A 22,924-nucleotide genomic window follows, 5' to 3' on the forward strand; every position below is an offset into this window, starting at 1 on the left:
AACACAGTGAAAGGAGCGGCACCAGGGTTGAATGGAGTTTGGGCTAGACCTTTGTCTCTCCTTGGCTATCTTCTTGATTGATTACAGCATGATGGGGTGGGGTTGGTGTATGTTTCAAGGATTTAGGGACCTGTTATGTCCAACAATCGGTCTTCAGGTTAATCCCGGGAGAGCCGGGGTTGAACAGAGTTTAAACTAAACATGAGTGTTTTTGCAAGACAGGGGAGAGATTGATTGTAGTACTATGTGATTCTGAACATAATGAAAGTCGATTTTAGCCGTCCTCAGAGACAAAGGAAGTGGGCGGAGTGATAAAGAGCGGGAAACTGAAGAGGGAGGGATTTTGAGCTGGAAGAGAGGTGGATGGGCTATATAACTGGGGGAGAGAGAGAAAAAGGGGGGCTACTCTGCAGACTGGCCTGGCTTTGTTGAAACTCTAATAAAGTAATTTTTGTTGCAACAAAAACTCTGGAAGTACTTAGATTTTTTATAAAGTATAGTGATTAATTTCCACAACAATACATGCCCCTGTTCACTTGTTAGCCATGCATCTGAATCAGCAAATCGTAATTTGCATACTTTTTAGGATGATTACTTGTCAAGGCACTATAATTAGTTTTTACAATGCTTACACTAATGAAACTGACTGTGTATACAAATCGACTGGAAAAGCAGCTTTTGTAAAAAATATTTTATTTACAGTCGGGATATGCTCACAACAGGAATCCGGTGCCCACTTGTTAAAACATGTTCATGTTGTCTGACATGCAACAGTCTGCAAATTAAATATCACAGGATACAACAAATGTGACGGTTTCCTCATCTTTTACAAATCAAGTTATTGTGAAGAAAACTTAACTGAGGTAACAAATATGACAAGCTGACAACTAAACCAATAATAGTTTGAGTCTGCTAGATGACTGAATGTCATGTAAATGTTGAGTGGCTTCACTGCAGGTAGATTGTATGATTTAATATTCAATAATAAAAAATAAATATCAATAGATTTTTCATTGTTTGAAAAGTGCTGCTTCAGCGAGACATGATGTACTATTGTCAGTCATCCAGGTGTGTATTCAGTGCCTGGGATGCGTGGGTAAGGACACACAGCTTGTTAAATGATAGTGCCTTCATTTGACAACTGAAATGCTTATTTACACATTTGCCTTTGACACCCAACATGAAGGTAGCAAAACATTCTTTACTAGAAATCAAAGTAGTAAGGAAGTCTGTGTAAAATAAATATTTGACAATCTAAAACAGAAATAACAAGAGTTGAAAATATTCTGTAAACCCTGACATTGATTAATTTCCTCTGATAGCAGTCAATCTTTAGATTATTGCATAACTTCGCAGGATGACGTGAGAGAATTGACGCTCTAGTGTTACAGCCAATGGATAAAGCAAATGTTAGCAAATATTTAATTACTGTCAAATATTTGCCTTTTAAAGAGAAAACTAGTAACGGATAAAAAGGTGTGACTCAATGCTCTGAACCATATCCCTTTTTCCAACTGAAAATATTAAATACTATTTACAAATAAACCTCATACAAAATCAGAGAAGTCTGATCTGAGTTTAGTGTCTAGTGCTTGGGCTGAGCCTGCCAAACAACACAATGCCTTTAATTGTCCAAAAACAATGTAAGTGCCTTTTTCCCCCATTTATTTTCAATCATTCTACTACAACAAGTATTGTTTGGTTTAGTGGACCTAACAATTGCCTGAGAATATGAAAAAGAAGGTGTTTCAGTTCAAATCAAAGTTAGGTCAAATGCATATTTTTAAAAAATACTGTCTAACCACGTGCAGAGATATATTTGGTTTCCAGGCAGGCATAGCTGATGTCAGCAGACAATGACAATCTAAAACTGCCTGATGGACAACGTCATCCGTCTCCTTCAGAAACGACCTCTGTGACAAGCAGCAGTATATGGAGGTCACCATCCTAATAGAGGCCTAATCCACCTCAGTGATTAGTTAAGTAACCTGTCACACAACTTTACCTCAGTGTACTCGGTAACACTCAGTTACTGTACCAGCTTTGCTCTATCTACTTGGTATGGTGTTGCCATAGGGGAGAGAGCCAGGGGGAGTGGAGAGAGAGAATACATAACAGTATCAGTACAGAACAAACTCATGTTCGTATAACTGAGTTTAAGTGTCATAGCTACAGATGACAGAGTCACTGCTGTGAAAGAGCGACTGGGTGAAACCTAACAAAATCCATTGCATGTAAACTGAGTACTGAGATGTGTATAAGTATTTACCGTGTCTCCCGGACTGAAGTCAACAGAGAAAGACAGAGATGAGGGGGAAGAACAGAAGTAAATAAAACACGCCATACAATGGGAAACAGCAGCAGTAGTTTGGTGAGGGCTTGAGTGTCCTGCCCTGTTCCTGGTTGAGGAATGATGATCCCTTCACACATCCACAACAACGCTCTCACTGGCTCGGTTTCTTTGCGCGATACCTGCGGACATACACAACACAACAATGATCACAAAGCAATTATCATCTAGTTTAAAACAAAAGTCAGTAATGAAGCAGCAAAAAAAAGGTGTGCTAAGACAGAGTCAGTAGCAGAATCCTATTTCCGTAACCTTACCTCTCCCAATGCTTATGGTTGAGACAAGAGAAGTCCTCCAGTTTGGCAATCTCCTTAAGATACTGAGACAGTTTGAAGAGCTCTTTGTCTTTTTCACGGTTTAAGTGCGCTTTCATGAATGGACGAATCTAAAGGAGGGGGAAAAAAACATTGAAAATGTGTTGTATCAAAATTCACACCATAATGACAGCTGACACCTGGAAGACTCAAGGAGGCTTTGGTAGGGTTACTTATTGAAAACGGACATTAAAATGCACAGTCCAAATGCACGCTAGTTTGCTATTGTCCAAACGCACGCTAGTTTGCAATTGACCTGTTAAAGCCGTCGCACTTCTATTTTCAAACCCTAGCGCCAGGATTGGTAATGTACCTCTCTTATATGAGCTCGCTTACGCTGAGGTGGGAGGGGTGGCAATATGTGAGGTGTGTTCTTAAAATCATGCTCCAAAGTGCCAATTTCAGGCAGCACTGGTGGGGATATTTAAGACCAACCAGAAGCTGGTCTTAGCGGTAACGATGGGCGGACCTATAGCGCTGCCATACCATTGCGTTAGATTTGTTCAAATAGAGCCCAGAGTCTCAAACAAACGGTGGTCTCTTATAATGGCCGGCCATCTCATTTTAGTAAATATACCCCAGCCTCTAATTAGTGTCGGGGGTCCAAAGAAGTGTAATTACACGCGCATGCATTTTACTGGTCTGCTCTGGTGGATTTACAGCACCTCTACCTCTGTCAAAACGCAAGTCTGTCCATGTAACCAGTGAGGAGAACTGATTAGTTCACCCCTTTGGTAACACTTGCAACGCGTTATAATGCAATAAGTGCTATAAATATCAAACTGTACTGATGGATGACAATGTCTGTTTTGATCAACCTGTAGAGTTAGAAACCCTAATTATAACGTGGGTGAGCTGGGCTTTCCACACCTCCAATGGTAAGCAAAGAAACGCCCGGTCTAGTAATGGAAGTTCTACCATAACTTACCTTCAGTCCGTTCTGTGGGTTCATAAGGAAATTTCTGCCAATGTCGTCGAACATGATAGTGTTCCTCTTGCTGTAGAACTCACTGTACTTTCCCCATATGACCCCTAGAGGCTTCACCTGAAACACACCCACCACAACACTGACTTGAGACAGTTCCATAAGGCGACTGGGACATGAATCAGTGTGATTTATGAGGGTTGTATGCTCCAGTGTAGGCCCACTCACCTCCACTACACCCCTCTTAGGCGTGTGCACGGTGATCATGGCTGCACTGTCCAGCATGAAGGTGATCTTGTAGTTGGGGTTGTCCGTCACTCCCAGCTCCTGAGAAACCAGAGGGCACGGCGAGACGGTCACATACACCACAACAGGAAGGCAACATCTGATCTGACGCTCGACACTACAGGTCAATCCCGCATATTAAATCACTGCTACTCAATATGCATGTGTTTAGCGCTCAATGGAGGTTGTGAAAACTCTTCTGGGGAAACTGCCCCTTTCTGGCCATGAAGAGCCAACAAATGAATTGAGACTGATACAAAATCAACATATCAAAAGGGAATACTTACTTTCATTTTAGCATCAATCCACTTCATACTCGTGGCAGCTAGAACAAATTAAACACAAATTACTGCGAGTTACCTTGAACGTTCCATTTACATCAAAACAAGCAGTTTGGTACTTACACCAGATGACGATGTCATAGTCCTCGTACGCCGAGGTCAGGAACTCATGGAGAAAAGGCCTCATGAGCTCTTGTCCCGTCTCTGCACATGACTTGTGATCTGGAATGAAACAAATCACAGAGAAACATGCTCAAACGTTTGAAAAAAAACAAACAGCATAAGGACAATGGTATAAAACCATTCAATAACATTCTACATTCTTAAAATCTCAAATGTGTTTCATATTTAGAAATGGTGTAATTATGAATGACTTCATCAGGCAAACAGCAGGTGCCCAGGGCAGTTTTGATGTTCTTCCTACTCACCAAACAACGTGTAGTCCACATCTAGTACTAGCAGCCTCTTTCCTGCCCTGGGTGGGTTCATCCCCTCCACTTTGTAGTCTTTGACACGGCGGGCTATCTTGGCCAAGTTCTCCTCTCTAAAGAAAACAAAAGGGCATTAAGTTAAAACAAGACATTGGACTGACTACGCCATCTTAGAAAACATACCGTAGAGTGCCAAGCGAAGTTTGAGCAAAATCAATTCATTACTTGCATGACTGAAGCTACAGTATAAATTAGTTGTATCTGCAAAGTCCTACTGCACCTGTTCTGTACTTCAATCACCTCTTCTTCAATGTCAAAGTCATTGACAACGTCATCATTCTCTGGGGGAGGTGCTAAAACTTCTTCCTTCACAAAACAAAACGAAGCGATTGAGTGTTATGAGGCCTAGGTCTTAGACATGCTAAAGTTAGGAAAATAAACTCTCTACAAGTCAGTCCTTGTCTTGACATTGCTTCTGGTAAACAGCTGGAAGCAGGCTTCACCAATCACAGTCCCGGGTGTGGAATGGTTCACCATACAGTTTAGTGGAAGGAAGAGGAACCCACCAGACTCTCCTCCCTGCTGCCCATCATCATGATCTTGGTATTGGGCTTCAGCTTCAGTGAACCCAGCTTCACTTGGTCCTCTGCTGGTTTACCTGGGAGAGAGACTGAACCATTAAGATGTGATGACTCCAGACAGCTCAGAAAAAAGCAGAAATCCACAATGGTGTGAAGCATGTGAAGGAAAATACTTCCATACGATCTGTGCTGCACATGTCAATTAGCTCTCAAACACAGTAAAACAGTTATTGGTTTTGGCCTTTACACCTGCAATCCACAGATGGGTCTTACCTTTTACCTTTAATCCTAGGAGTTTCTGCCTCTCTGGGAGAACTCCTGTCAGGGACTTGATGGACTGCTTGAGGTCCAGCACAGTGTCCTCTTCGGAGAGTGTACTGATGGAGTACTCCTGCCCTCCCCATTTAATGATCACAGATACAGACATGCTGGTGCAAACCTCCTGCAACACCTGTAAGAGATCACAATGGCAACAATCAGATAGCTAGCTACACATCCAGAAACCACGACAGGATAGCAATCTTATTGGAGATTCATGTCTTCCAGTACTTTGCAATGAAAACAAGTTCTAAATTAAGTTTAATCTGGCTACCATATAGTATGTTAGCTAGCTACCTAGGTTAGGGATTGCCTAGTAGTATCTTTGTAGATAGATTCAGCCCACGCCATTCAGTAAGTTAGCTAGCTAACGTTAGCTGGATAGCTAGGTAGCTAGTTATTAGCCGCAATTTATCAATCACTCAGATGCAATCTGATCAAATAATGATTGCAAAAATGTACATAATGCCTGGCATTACTAACAAAAAAACTTGCGTATCTCTCATTCATCCAACTCGAGCAAGCTAATTCAAGGGCCTGCCAGCCATGCATGGACTGTTATTTTTAGAAGAACAAAGTCAAAGGCAATCAGATGCGCATTCATACCTAAAAATTGCGCTGTGCCACAAATCCTTTCGTGTCTGTGGTGTGCAGGAACGCGTACTACGACGTGTAATAAATGTATAAAGTAAGTGATTTCTTAAAACTCAGTTTCATTCAGTGTTGTTTAATCAGCAGTTATTCCTGTCGCCCGGTTTGTTCCCAAGCGCGCTTCGTTTGCAACTTCCTGTAGGTGGTGTACTACTAGAATACCGACAGATGGAGACAAATAGCAAGGGATAAAAGTTCAATAGGCTGCGCTTGCAAATGCATTGATTTATCCAGTTTTTAACTACAAAATCACAGAATAATATACTTTAAGTTATATTGATTCACCCAAATGTCGGCTTTGTGCTGTAGTATGTAATTTGCTTTTGTCTAAAAAGTTACATTTATTTTCAACTCTATCGAAATATTTTAGAGTGAGTAACGTTATCTGATTGTTTATTAGCCCTTGATCATGATTCTCAGTTCCATTACACTACACATAAAAGTCATTGGACCGAAGGCGTCTTCTCACCGCCGGCCCTCTCATTAGGCAGGATTAGGCGGCCGCCTATGGAGGCAGATTGATGAGGGCAACATTTTCTGAGCTAAACGGACCAAAACGCACCTCCAACAACAACAACACATAAAACCTCACATAATTCTGTCCAAAAACAATGACAGTTTCTCTCAACCAGTCGCATATCGCCTTTTTAGTTTAGCTCTGATGCCGCCCTGTGATAAGCAGTGCCCACTTTGTCAAAGGCGGAAAATATTTTGTTTGTCAATCCCCAGCGCGCCTCTCAGGTGTGTTGTTGGAGAGACTCATCGCTGCAGCTCTCCACCAACATCCGTCAACAACAACAAAAACTGGACCGGTCAAAGAGAAATGGACAATATGGAATGGACAACTGTTGTCTAGGAGTTTCACCCCATTGTCATGATCAGTGGTTTCAAGTTTGTATCCATACATTTTTGACAAGCTGATCATTGCGAAAAATAAAATACTTATGCATTTCCCGCTGTGTAAACACATTGCAAAAAGGATCACGATAACTTCTGATAAAGTTGGGTAACTGATATTCAGAGTTTAAATAGCCAAATTGATTAGTCACAGGAATCAGGACTAATAATGCCAATGCAATGCCTGTTTAACAAATGGTGGGCCTACCACATGGATGGGCATTCATAAAATGTCATTGTGGGCCGATATGTAGGCTACACCCCAGTAAACATGAGCCGACGTATTTTGGACTTCTTTTTTTGGTCCTGTCTAGACCGGAGGTATTTTTTGGTGTTTTACAAAAGGTAGGCTTACCACATAGAGGCTACACCTCAGTAAGCATGGACCGACGCAAACGCCTTTTGGACGTCTTTTTTTGGTGCAGCATGGACCAGCCTTGATTTCCACATCCATGGACATTGGTTTTTGGTCCAGTGAGGACCAAATCTGAAGCAATCATAGACCTCTAAGTTTGGTTCAGATTTTGTCCAGTCTGAATCAGCCTTGATTTGGCCCAAACATAGACATCTATAAATGATGTATTTTCAAATTTAATTCAGAACCAAAAATTAGCCTGATTTCAACATCTGGAAAATATGTATTTTCACCTTTCATTCAGAATCTAAATTGAACCTAACTTCAATTCTATTCTAGTTTAGGGTGAACAGCATGTTTTGTTCTCGCTTATGGTGGCAGAACACGAAGGACCAGCCTGCGTCTTCTGTAAGGGGAGTTTTGTTAAGAGCCTGACGATTAGTCTGCACATTGACACCCATCGCTTGCTGTACCTTATCTTTAATATCAGCAAGAAAAAAACCCACAAAAAAACAAGGTTAAAATGCTACACCTTTATAGGGTTAGTGTTTCCACAAAGCCATATCCACATGTTATGGAAGACAGAGGGAACACCTGTGCTAATTAGCTATCTATACTGAACAAAAATATAAACACAACAATTTCAAAGATTTTGCTGAGTTACAGTTCATTTAAGGAAATCAGTCAATTGAAATAAATAAATTAGGCCCTAATCTATGGATTTCACATGACTGGGCAGGGGCACAGTCATCGGTGGGCCTGGGAGGGCATAGGCCCTCCCCCTCTGACGATCCCGCAGGTGAAGAAGCTGGATGTGGAGGGCTGCCGTGGTTACACGTGGTCTGCGGTTGTGAGGCCGGTTGGACGTACTGCCAAATTCTCTAAAATGATGTTGGAGGCGGCTTATGGTAGAGAAATGAACATTAAATTATCTGACAACAGCTCTGGTGGACATTCCTGCAGTCAGCATGCCAATTGCACGCTCCCTCAAAACTTGAAACATCTGTGGCGCAGTGGTCTAAGGCACTAGAGAACCTGTGCCACTAGAGATCCTGGTTCGAATCCAGGCTCTGTTGTAGCCGGCCGCGACCGGGAGACCCATGGGGCGGCGCACAATTGGCCCAGGGTAGGAGAGGGAATGGCCGGCAGGGGATGTAGCTCAGTTGGTAGAGCATGGCGTTTACAGCGCCAGGGTTGTGGGTTCGATAAAATAATGTATGCGCTAACTGTAAGTCGCTCTGGATAAGAGCGTCTGCTAAATGACTCAAATGTAAAAAAAAAAAAAAAAAAATGTGTTGTGTGACAAAACTGGACATCTTAGAGTGGCATTTTATTGTCCCCGGCACAAGGTGCACCTGTGTAATGAGCATGCTGTTTAATCAACTTCTTGATATGACACACCTGTCAGGTGGATGGATTATCTTGACAAAGGATCAAACGCTCACTAACAGGGATGTAAACAAATTTGTGCACAAAATTTGAGAGCAATAAGCTTTTTGTGCATATGGAAAATGTATGGGATCTTTTATTTCAGCACTTTACATGTTGCGTTTATATTTGTGTTCAGTGTAGCATGCTCATAATGGAAGAAGGCCGCCAGAAACGTGTTGTCACTGAAAAAGACTGTTGGCTGCAACTGTGATAAAGCCATTAAAACAGTATATACGGTAAGTGTATATTTTGCATTTGTGAAATTCTGTCAATCATTTTAATGTGATATGAAAGTAAAGGGCTTTATGTTTCTAGAACCTAATTGCAATTGAGAATCAATTCATGTTTACATGGAGTATTTGGCTGACACAGCCAGTCTACCTCTGTAAATGACAAGGTCCTTGAAGTAAAGGTACTAGGGCTAATTGTTTATATACTCACATGTGTACATCAAACAAACAGTGAGGAATATGTGAAATACCATGTTTAAAGCTGCAATAAGTAACTTTTTAGTCGACCCGGACAAAATTCACATAGAAAAATGAGTTATAGATCTGTAATTCTCAATGAAAGCAAGTCTAAGAAGCAGTAGATATGTTCTATGTATGCTATTCCTATTTACATTTTAGTGATTTAGCAGACGCTCTTATCTAGAGCGACTTACAGTTAGTGAATACATTTTCGTACTGGGCCCCCGTGGGAATTGAACCCACAACCCTGGCGTTGCAAGCGCCATGCTCTACCAACTGAGCTACACCGGACTACTTCCCTGTCGTTTTTGCGTCTTTTACTTTCGATTTTGTACACCAGCTTCAAATAGCTGAATATACAATATTTGTGGTTATTGGAAAGATATTCCACAATGATTTAGATCAGGGGTGTCAAACTCATTTTAGCTCAGGGGCCACATGGAGGAAAATCTATTCCCAAGTGGGCCGGACCGGAAAAATAATGGTATATATATATAACTTAAAAACAACAACTTCAGATTGTTTTCTTTGTTTTAATACGATCAACATACAACATAAAGCTGGAGCCTGAGGACAGTGTGTCCTAAATAGTACAAGCACAACATCACTATTAATCATAAAACACGTCAAGTTTATTTGAAAATTCTAAAGAAAAAGAACACACAAACACACAATGCCTCAGTGATTAACAGAACTGTTTCACAGATCACAGAACTATATCAGGGTGTCATTTCTCAGGCAGAAATGTAGATAAAAATAATGAAATCCTGTTCCCCAAACAAGTGCAAGAACCACAGAGTCAAGAATAGGTTAAATATACAAATAAAATAAAATCAATTAAAAACAATAGTACATCAACATAAAAACATATAAACATAAATCTGAAAGCGTTGCTCAAACTCCCGTAACAGTCCCGTTATTTTATCTTTGAACCGCTTCATGTATGCCACATGTTGGGTCGCGCACACATTTTTCAGACAGGGGAAGTGAGCTGCATCACCACCGGCAAGTTGCGTCTCCCACAATGACAGCTTCAACTTGAAAGAACGTATGCTGTCATAATACTGCGTGACAACTTTGTTGCGCCCTTGCAGCTGTTTGTTCAAGTTATTCAGGTGCTCTGTAACATCCACCATAAATGCAAGGTCCTGCATCCATTCTGCGGAATGAAATTCTAACACTGGTTTGCCCTTTTCTTCCATGAACTGTTCAATTTCTTCTCGTAAATCAAAGAAACGCCTCAGCACAGCACCTCGGCTTAACCATCTTACCTCAGTGTGGTATGGCAGGCCATAGATGTGGTCTTTCTCTCTGAGAAGGCTGTCAAACTGACGGTGATTCAGGCTTCTGGATCGGATGAAATTAACAGTTTGGATGACCACCTTCATGACGTTATCCATCTTTAATGACGTGCAACACAAAGCCTCCTGGTGCAAAATACAGTAAAAAGTCAAAAAATCACGTCCTCCATTTGCAGATTGCACTTTCTCTCTGAACTTTGTCACAACGCCTGCTTTTTTTCCCGATCATTGAGGGCGCACCATCTGTAGCCAGGCTGACAGCGCGGGACCAGTCCACTCCGACCCTGTCCAGCGCGCCGACGAGTGCGGTAAAAATATCAGCTGCTGTCGTTGTATCTGTCATCGGCACCAACTCCACGAACTCCTCGGTGACGGTCAATGTGTCATCAACTCCGCGGATGAAAATGGCCAGTTGTGCAACATCTGTAATGTCCGTGCTTTCATCAATTGCAACCGAAAACGCAATAAATGACTTTACTTTTTGCTTCAACTGGCTGTCCAAATCCACTGAAAGATCGGAAATCCTGTCTGCAACTGTGTTTCTTGTCAGGCTGATATTTGCAAAAAGCCTGCCGCTTTCAGGGCACACAATCTCCGCTGCCTTCATCATGCATGTTTTTACAAATTCACCCTCACTAAATGGTTTTGAAGCCACTGCGATTTCATTAGCAATGAGGTAGCTAGCTTTCACTGCAGCGTCACTGATGTCTCGGCTGTGAGTAAACACAGACTGCTGTTTCTTCAGACCCGCCAACAGTTCATTCACCTTCTCTCATCTCCGCTGTCCTTGAAAGTTGTCATATTTGTCGGCATGAAGACTCACATAGTGGCGACCGAAGGTTATATTCTTTCAGCACTGCAACATGCTCTGAACACACCAAACATACAGCTTTCCCATTCAATTCAGTGAATAAATAGGATGACCATTTTTCTTGGAACACTCTGCACTCTGCGTCCACTTTTCTCTTTTTTGACAGAGACATATTGGGGCAATGAGGGTGCCAAAGCACATAATGTTAAAAGTAGAAGCCGTAATAAATATCGCGGGCAAAACAAAGTAGCTCATTGGCTGCACGTGCTTGACCTACTTGCTCTGCCCCGGTATAAACAGTTTGCTTGCTTAACACAATTGCTATTGCGCCATCCAGTGGACGCAATTGGAACAGCAGTTTATTTTATTGAAAAATTGCAGCGCATTTTTATACTTTACAAAATTATTAATATATATTTTTTATTTATTATTATTCTTTTTTTCAAAACCCGGATTAAACCCGTTTGCGGGCCTGATCCGGCCCGCGGGCCGGACGTTTGACACCCCTGATTTAGATGGTACAATGATTCTCACAAACTGAAATTAGGCGAATTACTAGAATTTTACTAACATTAAATGGCGGAGTGATTTTTGCATATTCCACCTTTGATTACCTGATTCCAGAGGTCTCAAATAGTATTTTCTGTTGTGCATTTCAAACGTAACGAATACATTTGGCAGCTGTTGACAATAAAAATAACCACAAAATACAGCATCTCTCTGACTAGCAAGGAGTTCAGTTCTAATTAAGAGCTGCTGCGCATGCTCAATAGACACTTCTTCATTATGAAGCCGCTACCTAGCTGGGTGAGATGTGTGGAGAGCTGACGATTCGAGCCACGGTGGAAATACCATCATTTGAACCGTTAATTCGGGAGACGCCTAGTTAAAATGGTTGATATTCGACCGGAGAAACATCCTCAAACTGAGTTTAACGTCGTTCTCGCAATGTAGGTTATTTGATTTTCCGTGGGACAACGTTGATAACGCGACAGCAAGCTAAGTTAGCTAGCTTCACGTCGTCACATGCAGTGCGTGATAAGGCGTAGCTAGCAATGTTTCTGCTAGCCACAACTGTTACTAACTTAGATTAATTTGAATCGTGAGCAGCTGTTGAGTTACGTTTTTAGTTAGCTAACTAGCTATGCATGGTGGTAGTTTCCATTTCAAACATCTGGTATTGCTAACGTTAACTAGCTAGTTAGGATGTTTAGCAGCTAGCTAACGGTAGCCATTGACGTAACTAGCTGCCATCCAGTGCAGTTTTCCTCCTACATCTGACTTTTAGCATCTTGTCTGATTTTACGACCCGCCAAAATCACATAATTGTAGATCGCTACATAACATAATTGAAGATGAGATTACAATAAAGATGTGATTATTCAGCACCCTTCTTGCGGGGCACGACTGGTTTCGGTTAACTAGCCGTGACTAACGTTAGGCGAGGTTACTAAAGTTAATGTCATAACGCTCGGAGCCAAGCCACAGCAAGCCATTCATGTAGCCTAGCTAGCTAGATGCCGAGCTAGATTTGAATAGCTGTAATAACGTCACCCTCATTAGAACGTGATCCGGTAACTGGTGGTGGTATAACCGTATTTCATTTCGGTTATGTAATCATAATGAGAAGTGGTCTTATTAGCTAATGTGACGTTTCCGGACAGTCAATCATGGCTGATAAATGTGAATTCCAAAGTGATGTAGCTAACGTTAGCTAGCCAATTTACTCTTAAGTACGGTGTTAAGCTATTGTTGACTCAGTTCTTTATGTAATTATATGGATGGGATATACCCTCCATCAGTGTCTCTTATTAGCATGTTTTTCACATGATGGGTTAATAACCAACCTATATTACAGATCATGTGAAAGGGCAAAGGAATCAGCATCATGATCATACGCCTTACTAACTTTCCACTATGGAATGAATGTTTACAGTATTTCAGGCCAGTGTAGGGACCAGTTGGGATGCTTGGCTGTGTTGCAAATGGATAACATTTCATTTTCATTCACATTGATCCTGCTCAACAAAGCATGTAGGATTCTTGGGGAAATAGGCCACAATGTAGACCCATAGTGAGAGGTGACAATAAATGAAATGCATAAATTTGTCAGCAAAATACTTTTACTACGTCTACTCTTTATTTTATTTTTTATTTTATTGTGAAAGCGATATCCAGCCCCTTGTTACCTAATATGGTGTCATTGCCTGTACTTCAGGCTTGACTTGTGGAATTACAACACTTTCTGTGCAGGCATTTTGAGTGTATGTAGTCCCTTCCTGCCTCGTTAGACTTGATTTGTCTGAACATGCAGGCAGAGGTTTGAAGCGTTAACAGTTCTTCTTGGTCAAATACAACTCTGTTTATCTATCCTGTACAGCAACTTGTGCATGCCCACCTGGGAATGGGTTTATGAAACACCACATAACATGGAATTGGAGCTCTGTAAAAACAGAATTTTGCTGCTGTTGAATAAAAACAAGTATTTAGCCTTTAAAAAAAAAAAGGATGTTTAGCCTACATGTTGTTATAGCACTTAAGACTAATCACCTTTTGCTCTCTTCTCCCTAATCCTTGTCCCCCCCGTCCAGTCTTAGTAGGTTGTAGCGTGCTGTGTCGGGGCCATGGCGGTGAAGGACAAGCTGGAAGCGGTGCTGAACGTGGGTCTGCGGGTCCCCAGCATCATGCTGCTGGAGGTACTCTACCGCTGGGACGTCAGCTCCTTCTTCCAGAAGATCCAGAGGAGCAGCCTCAACAACAACCCTCTCTTCCAGTACAAGTACCTGGCTCTCTACCTGCACTATGTAGGTCAGTACCCCACACACACTCCTCACCTCGTTCAGTGCTACTGCAATTGGTCAGTACCCCACACACACACTCCTCACCTCGTTCAGTGCTACTGCAATTGGTCATGCCACTTCTGCTGCCCTGTTAAGTTCTCATTTATAGCACCCTTGTACATTTTTAAACAGCACATTTTGACAAATGCACCCATACACTTACAATACATTTCTAGTGGTCCATCTTATGATAAATTTATTTTAAATAGGTTTTCCCCCAAGTAAATTGTAAAGTTACATGCTTACTAATTAATTTAATGAATGTCAGATTAGTTGTGAATTTTCTCAGCCATTACAAAAGTTTGCACTTTCCTTTTTTGAGTGGCAAAGAAAATTTGCATGAACTGTTAAAGGGACAGTGCAGTTAATGTGATTTTTCCTTAAAAATAAATAAATATATATTTCCACAGTGAGGTCGAAATAACACTGAAATTGTGGAAATGATGATAATTCCCATTTTGTGTAAGAGCTATTTGAAGAAGAAAATAAATGCCTGGAATTTCAGCATGTAAAGATGGGATGGAGTTTTTTGCCCAGATCACGATGTCACAATCGGATCTTATTATAATAGACCGATGATCGTTCAGGGGTGGGCTCTAAACCATCCTATCAGCCAATCAGGGCTGTAAATATCTTCACATTTGTTCTTCTAACACCCACACGATCAGACAGCATTTCAAGGGCCAAAGGAGGCTCGGGGAAATGAATGATAGAAAATATATTTTGAAGTTATTTTCATTCAATAAACACAGTGATTTATTAGACATACAGTGGTGATTTAAAAAGACTGCATGGGGGCTTTAACTTTTGCTTTGCACCTCAGGGTAGATTAACTCTCCAGTGACATTGTGAAGAATAAATAAAAATTCATAACGAACACTGTACACCACGATGATATCCAAATTACCAAATGGGGACAAACAGGCTTGCTGTGTTAGCCAGTATTTCAGCACTTCAGGCAAAATAATGTATCACTAATGTTCCCTTACCAGGAAAATTACTGCAGTTGTAGCCTATAACTAGGACCCAGTTTTTCATGCTTGGGCCTCATGCATATTCATGTGATTTATGGGATACATTAGTATGATTTAAGTTCAACTTAGCAGTTTTCAACATACTCAGTCTTGAATTGTCTTGCTTTACGTTTTTAAATGCTTCTAGGTTATTCAAAGCTAAGACGGGAAAAAAATCAATGACACAAAGGATAAGGACTGACATTGTTTGTACTCAGCGTTTGCTTCATGACTGTAGATGTCTATGATTCATGTTGTGAGCATCTCCTCTCTGCAATTTATATGGGTGAAATGTTGTATTCATAATGGCACATTAACATGGACACACACAGTACTGCTACTGATCCTGTATGGATATGCTCTGCTTGAGTGGGCCTGGCCTTTACTAAAACCTCAGTGGAGGTAGGGCTCCAAATCTCATATCACTTGTCTGGGGCAAGTCAAATGAAAAATGTTGGACAAGCATAATATAGATTTTTAAATCACAATATCAAACAATTTACTCAGATCATAATTGGATCAGTGTCCTCCAGACGCGATGTGTTGCTCACTTTTCTTCCAATTTCTGCAGCGTGCATTGGAGCAGAATTGTATTGCGTTGATGGGCGGTCTTTCAATCGTGTGTAGCCACGTGTGCACGTGTTGATATTCCTTGCTAGTTAGTAAGTTATTTGACCAGTTATAGGTTATTTTTTGTCAGAAAACTGAGTTCGTACCATCTTGAAAATCCTGGAAAAGTCATGGTGTGTGTGAATCTGCGTACAGTGCCATCATTTACATTTTAGTCATTTAGCAGACGCTCTTATCCAGAGCGACTTACAGTTAGTGAGTGCATACATTTTCATACTGGCCCCCCGTGGGAAATGAACCCACAACCCTGGCGTTGCAAGTGCCATGCTCTACCAACTGAGCTACAGGGGACATCAGAAAGTTTTCATACCCCTTGACTTATTCCATAATTTGTTACAGCGTGAATTCTAAATGGATCTTCTCACCCATATACACACAATACCCCATGACAGTGAAAACAATATTTTTTGACATTTTTGCAAATGTATTGAAAATGAAATACGGCGATCTCATTTACTTAACTATTCACACCCCTGAGTTAATACATGTTAGAATCACCTTTGGCAGCGACTACTGCCGAGTGTCTTTCTGGGCAAGTCTAAGCTTTGCACACCTGGATTGTACAATACTTGCACATTAGTCTTTTTATTTATTTTCTATTCTTCAAGCTCTGACAAGTTGGTTGTTGATCATTGATAGACAGCCATTTTCAAGTCTTGCCATAGATTTTCAAGTAGATTTAAGTCAACTGTAACTAGGCCACTCAGGAACATTCAATGTCGTCTTGGTAAGCAACTCCAGTGTATATTTGGCCTCTAGTGTATATTCAGCCTTGGTCCTGCTGAAAGGTGAATTTGTCTCCCAGTGTCTGTTAGAAAGCAGACTGAACCAGGTTTTCCTCTAGGATTTTGCCTGTGCTTAGCTCTATTCCGTTAATTTTTATCCTAAATAACTCCCCAGTCCTTGCCGATGACAAGCATACTAATAACATGATGCAGCCACCACCATGCTTGAAAATATGAAGAGTGGTACTCCGTGATGTGTTGTGTTGGATTTGCCCCAAACATAACACTTTGTATTCAGGACATAAAGTTCATTTCTTTGCCACATTTTTTTGCAGGTTTACTTCACTTTGTCATTTAGGTTAGTATTGTGGATTAACTACAATGTTGTTGATCCATCCTCAGTTTTCTCCTATCACATCCATTAAACTCTTTAACTGTTTTAAAGTCACCATTGGCCCCATGGTGAAATCTCTGAGCGGTTTCCTTACACTCCGGCAACTGAGTTAGGAAGGACGCCTGTATCTTTGTAGTGACTGAGTTTGTTGATACAGCATCCAAAGTGTAATTAATAACTTCACCATGCTCAAAGGGATATTCAATGTCTGCTGTTTTATTACGAAACTCAGCATAAAAAGAAACGTCCTCTCACTGTCAGCTACGTTTATTTTCAGCAAACTAAACATGTGTAAATATTTGTTTGAACATAACAAGATTCAACAACTGAGACATAAACTGAACAAGTTCCACAGACGTGACTAACAGAAATTGGATAATGTGTCCCTGAACAAAGGGGGGGTCAAAACCAAAAGTATCAGTCAGTATCTGGTGTGGTCACCAGCTGCATTAAGTACTGCAGTGCATCTCCTCCTCATGGACTGCACCAGATTTGCCTGTTCTTGCTGTGAGATGTTACCCCACTCTTCCACCAAGGCACCTGCAAGTTCCCTGACATTTCTGGGGGGAATGGCCCTAGCCCTCACCCTCCGATCCAACAGGTCCCAGTCTTGCTCAATGGGATTGAGATCCGGGCTCTTCGCTGGCCATGGCAGGACACTGACATTCCTGTCTTGCAGGAAATCACGCACAGAACGAGCAGTATGGCTGGTGGCATTGTCATGCTGGAGGTTCATGTCAGGATGAGCCTGCAGGAAGGGCACAGCATTGAGATTGCCTGCAATGACAACAAGCTCAGTCTGATGATGCTGTGACACACCGCCCCAGACCATGACGGACCCTCCACCTCCAAATCGATCCCGCTCCAGAGTACAGGCCTCAGTGTAACGCTCATTCGTTCAACGATAAATGCGAATCCGACCATCACCCCTGGTGAGACAAAACCGCGACTCGTCAGTGAAGAGCACTTTTTGCCAGTCCTGTCTGGTCCAGCGACGGTGGGTTTGTGCCCATAGGCGACGTTGTTGCCGGTGATGTCTGGTGAGGACCTGCCTTACAACGGGCTTGAATATGCAAAAAAGCCAATAGGCAGAGGGTAGCCTATATTTTTCGTCTGATTCTCTGTTAATATATGATAATTAATTGTGAAGTGGTTCCTTGCATCAGACAACCCAATTTTCAGTTAACCTTTTGGCCCATGCATAGTGTTAGACTTTTAAAAAATTATTTTTGTTGTTGAGGCAAGTGACTTGAGCTTTCAGACAAACAAAATCAGTCCTTGGCTGATGCTTGTGTTTCAGACCAGAACAGAAGGGCATGAGGTCAATAGGATGATAATTAAACAATGCCGTAATTAAAGCATGACCTTAGGCAGCTGTCTACAGACGCTTGTCATTTTTAATTTTTTTACTTTGTCAACATGGTGACACGTTGGCGCGGTCACATTTTCCTCTCCATCATTTGCCTTAGCTTTTCCCCACCATCCAAGACACAAGTATTTTAATGGAACTTTCCGTGATGCTTGGTGGGAAATAAGTCATTCTTGTCACCGCACTTCTGGGCTATTCCAGTCGTTATATTTTACTTTGAAATGTGCACAGAGGACATAACCAATACAATGGATGCATTTGATAGTGTTTTGTGGTTTGGCACGGTTATGTATACTGTGCTAGGCGTGGAGGGTCCCATTATCAGCTGGTCAGACTGCTGGATAATTGTGTAGTAGACAGACAGTGAGCTATGGGGAAAATTTGGCAGCAGGGTTGGGTATGTGACTCGTTTAGGCAGGCTAAAGGCTGTCGCCTCACTGTGCCTCACTGATAGCACAATGTGCTCTGTGTGGGCCTAGCCCATGCATGGAGTAGGACCGAGTGAAGAGAAGAAGCCTTTTCCTTCCCAGGGGAGAAGAGTGGAGGCCATGATAACCAACTTGCAGGCCATTAACACACCATTTACTACAGTCACTAGAAAGGCTAATCATCAATTGGAATGACTGTTTTTCACTAACTTTGTGTGTTCGTGCACACTTTCTATGAGTTTGGTGTCTTTGCAGACTTTGCTGAAGATGGGATGAGTCTGGTATATGAAAAATATAAAATTTATGCACTCACTAACTGTAAGTCGCTCTGGATAAGAGTGTCTGCTAAATGACAAATGTAAATGTATTTGCTGATGAACACACTTGGCAGCAGAGCACTGTTGACTGAACTGAACCTGCATGTGTGTGTGCTGTTGCCTCTCTTGGAAAGAGACGGAGTGAGAGAGCAGGACTTTCTTCTGTGTTTCTAGGTTTCACCTAATATTTTGAATCTGAGGACTTTTGGCACATGCTGTAGCAGCCTGTCTCTAACTCTTTTGCTTATGGGTGATTTTAGGGACAGTGTATTTATACTTACCCCGCTGATGGTTCTATCACATCGGTCAACTCTTTGTCCTGTCTGCATGACTTTGCATAGCAAATGGCTCTGAATCCATGGCTGTGGATTAACGGCTCTGTTTTATTGCCGTCTCTGCTGTTAAACAGTTAAACACAGGGATTTTCTGCCATTGATATCCTTGTGCGGGCCACCTAAGCATGCATAAAAGGAAAAATAAAATGTTTATTCAAAAATAAAATACAATCAGGATGGAAAAAGGCTTTGTATAAACCCAAATGCCTAAACCAGATAGTGTGTGTATATACAGTGGGGGGAAAAAGTATTTAGTCAGCCACCAATTGTGCAAGTTCTCCCACTTAAAAAGATGAGGCCTGTAATTTTCATCATAGGTACACGTCAACTATGACAGACAAATTGAGAATTTTTTCCAGAAAATCACATTGTAGGATTTTTAATAAATTTATTAGCAAATTATGGTGGAAAATAAGTATTTGGTCAATAACAAAAGTTTCTCAATACTTTGTTATATACCCTTTGTTGGCAATGACACAGGTCAAATGTTTTCTATAAGTCTTCACAAGGTTTTCACACACTGTTGCATTCCTCCATGCAGATCTTCTCTAGAGCAGTGATTGTTTTGGGGCTGTCGCTGGGCAACACAGACTTTCAACTCCCTCCAAAGATTTTCTATGGGGTTGAGATTTTGTAGACTGGCTAGGCCACTCCAGGACTTTGAAATGCTTCTTACGAAGCCACTCCTTCGTTGCCCGGGCGGTGTGTTTGGGATCATTGTCATGCTGAAAGACCCAGCCACGTTTCATCTTCAATGCCCTTGCTGATGGAAGGAGGTTTTCACTCAAAATCTCACGATACATGGCCCCATTCTTTCCTTTACACGGATCAGTCGTCCTGGTCCCTTTGCAGAAAAAAAGCCCCAAAGCATGATGTTTCCACCCCCATGCTTCACAGTAGGTATGGTGTTCTTTGGATGCAACTCAGCATTCTTTGTCCTCCAAACATGACGAGTTGAGTTTTTACCAAAAAGTTCTATTTTGGTTTCATCTGACCATATGACATTCTCCCAATCCTCTTCTGGATCATCACATGTACTGGCTTAAGCAGGGGGACACGTCTGGCACTGCAGGATTTGAGTCCCTGGCGGCGTAGTGTGTTACTGATGGTAGGCTTTGTTACTTTGGTCCCAGCTCTCTGCAGGTCATTCACTAGGTCCCCCCGTGTGGTTCTGGGATTTTTGCTCACCGTTCTTGTGATCATTTTGGCCCCACGGGGTGAGATCTTGCGTGGAGCCCCAGATCGAGGGAGATTATCAGTGGTCTTGTATGTCTTCCATTTCCTAATAATTGCTCCCACAGTTGATTTCTTCAAACCAAGCTGCTTACCTATTGCAGATTCAGTCTTCCCAGCCTGGTGCAGGTCTACAATTTTGTTTCTGGTGTCCTTTGACAGCTCTTTGGTCTTGGCCATAGTGGAGTTTGGAGTGTGACTGTTTGAGGTTGTGGACAGGTGTCTTTTATACTGATAACAAGTTCAAACAAGTGCCTTTAATACAGGTAACGAGTGGAGGACAGAGGAGCCTCTTAAAGAAGAAGTTACAGGTCTGTGAGAGCCAGAAATCTTGCTTGTTTGTAGGTGACCAAATACTTATTTTCCACCATAATTTGCAAATAAATTCATTAAAAATCCTACAATGTGATTTTCTGGATTTTTTTCTTTTCAATTTGTCTGTCATAGTTGACGTGTACCTATGATGAAAATTACAGGCCTCATCTTTTTAAGTGGGAGAACTTGCACAATTAGTGGCTGACTAAATACTTTTTTCCCCCCACTGTATATATATTATGTTTTTATTTATTTGATTTTTTAACTAACAATCACCCAAATAAAAGCTAGACGGTATAGAAAATACCCAAAACAGTGAATTTAGCAGTATAGATTTGATGGTCGAGCAAAAGAACACCACATTAGCCATGGCAAAATGTATATAGTTGCAGGAAGTTCTCTCAGCTCCATGACAGAATGTTGAATCGCAGGATAAAAAATAAAAAGCTATATTTTCTCAAAGCTCCATGGATAAATTTTTTTGAATTGCAGGAAGTTGGCGTAAAATGCAAAATATTCTCTACACCGCAAAGATGGGGGGCCTCTAGAATTGTCTCTAGAACTTTGCTGCACCTACAGGCAGACTGCCCCCGAAACAAATTATTCTAGCCCGTGTTGTTGGCTTACCTAATGTAATACAGACTAAAGAACAGGATGTGATCTGTTCATAACATACATGGCTGCTCCTGACCAATGGCTGGAAGGCTTTTCTTCTATGTGCACAATTCAGATACTCAGTCCCATCCCCGCTCCTCATGAGGCTAGTTATATCACGAGGACGGCTATATTAGTTTTATTTGAAATAATGTGAAATATCCCCCTCCCCAAGGCACAGGATAGAAAAATGAGCTTTCTTTTATAGTCCCAGTTTATCATTCCTCTATCTGCTCTTCACAGGGTTCTCCCCAAAGAACCTTGTGGACTGGTTGTGCCTTCAGAAAGTATTCATACCCCTCGACTTATTCCACATTTTGTGTTACAGCCTGAATTGAAAATGGATTCAATAGATTTTTTTCCACTCACCCATCTACACACAATACCCCATAATGACGAAGTGAAAACGTTTTTAGACATTTTTGCACATTTGTATTGAAAAAATAAAAACAGGAAAATCTGATTTACATAAGTATTCACACCCCTGAGTCAATACTTTGTAGAAGCACCTTTTGGCAGCGATTTACAGCTGTACATATTTCTGGTTAAGTCTTTAAGAGCTTTACACACTTGAATTGGGCAACATTTGCCCATTTTTTATTATTTTTCAAAATTCTTCAAGCTCTGTCAAATTGGTTGTTGATCATTGCTAGACAACCATTTGCAGGTGTTGCCGTAGATTTGTCAAAACTGTAACTCAACTCGTGTGGATTTGGCTTTGTTTTAGATTCTTGTCCTGCTGAAAGTTGAATTTATCTCCCAGTGTCTGGTGGAAAGCAGACTGAACTAGAGGAAAACCTGGGATTTTGCTTGTGCTTAGCTCCATTCAGTTTCATTTTTTAAATCCTGAATAACTCCCCAGTCCTTAACGATTACAGGCATACCCATAACATGATGCAGTCACCACTATACTTGAAAATATACTCCGTAATGTGTTGTATTGGATTTGCCCCAAACATAACACTTTGTATTCAGAACAAAACGTTAATTGCTTTGCCACATTTTTTACATATTGGTCTGCTTTCCCTGTAATCAGTCTATGGACAAGGTATGACAGCAATCCATGCATTGGTTTTGTTTACCTGGCCACTGGTTCAAATGCTGACTTTGTAGCATTTGGCACAAATGTAATGCAAGTCAATGGTACCTATATTTAGGGCTGGCACAATCATTGTATATAACTGTGTAACCAAGTATGGACCATTAACAAAAGAGAAATCATAATGCTTTTTTATATTTCAGAGGGTCTAATTTTATATTAATCTATGGA

The 22,924-nt window shown here is 41.3% G+C and overlaps 2 protein-coding genes across 5 annotated transcripts in view; one reads left to right on the forward strand and one right to left on the reverse strand.

The window, feature by feature from the left end:
- Window positions 1-682: 682 nt before the first annotated feature.
- LOC121579178 (ubiquitin-like domain-containing CTD phosphatase 1) lies at window positions 683-6,267 on the reverse strand. 3 transcript variants are annotated; one of them, XM_041893535.1, is made up of 11 exons: window positions 6,092-6,267; window positions 5,441-5,618; window positions 5,153-5,244; window positions 4,867-4,952; window positions 4,584-4,699; window positions 4,279-4,377; window positions 4,162-4,199; window positions 3,818-3,916; window positions 3,593-3,709; window positions 2,608-2,735; window positions 683-2,472 (listed from the first exon to the last, which is right to left on the reverse strand). In XM_041893535.1, the coding sequence occupies exons 2-11, from the start codon at window positions 5,592-5,594 to the stop codon at window positions 2,445-2,447; spliced, it is 957 nt and encodes a 318-aa protein (XP_041749469.1). In that variant the 5' UTR covers window positions 5,595-5,618; window positions 6,092-6,267; the 3' UTR covers window positions 683-2,444. The 3 variants fall into 3 exon arrangements, with proteins under 3 accessions (XP_041749469.1, XP_041749468.1, XP_041749470.1); XM_041893534.1 differs by lacking the exon at window positions 6,092-6,267 and adding an exon at window positions 5,969-6,022; XM_041893536.2 differs by lacking the exon at window positions 6,092-6,267 and adding an exon at window positions 5,783-5,941.
- Window positions 6,268-12,197: 5,930 nt separating this feature from the next.
- Window positions 12,198-22,924, forward strand: part of LOC121579179 (RING finger protein 145-like) — a 37,315-nt gene continuing 26,588 nt past the window's right edge. For both annotated transcript variants that reach the window (XM_041893537.2, XM_045224333.1), the window contains exons 1-2: window positions 12,198-12,351; window positions 13,993-14,209. In XM_041893537.2, coding sequence (XP_041749471.2) covers window positions 14,026-14,209 — 184 coding nt within the window. In that variant the 5' untranslated portion in view covers window positions 12,198-12,351; window positions 13,993-14,025. The remainder of the gene's footprint in view (window positions 12,352-13,992; window positions 14,210-22,924) is intronic.

The sequence above is a fragment of the Coregonus clupeaformis genome, chromosome 13, assembly GCF_020615455.1.
Source record: "Coregonus clupeaformis isolate EN_2021a chromosome 13, ASM2061545v1, whole genome shotgun sequence".
In the NCBI taxonomy this organism is placed as follows: Eukaryota; Metazoa; Chordata; class Actinopteri; order Salmoniformes; family Salmonidae; genus Coregonus; species Coregonus clupeaformis.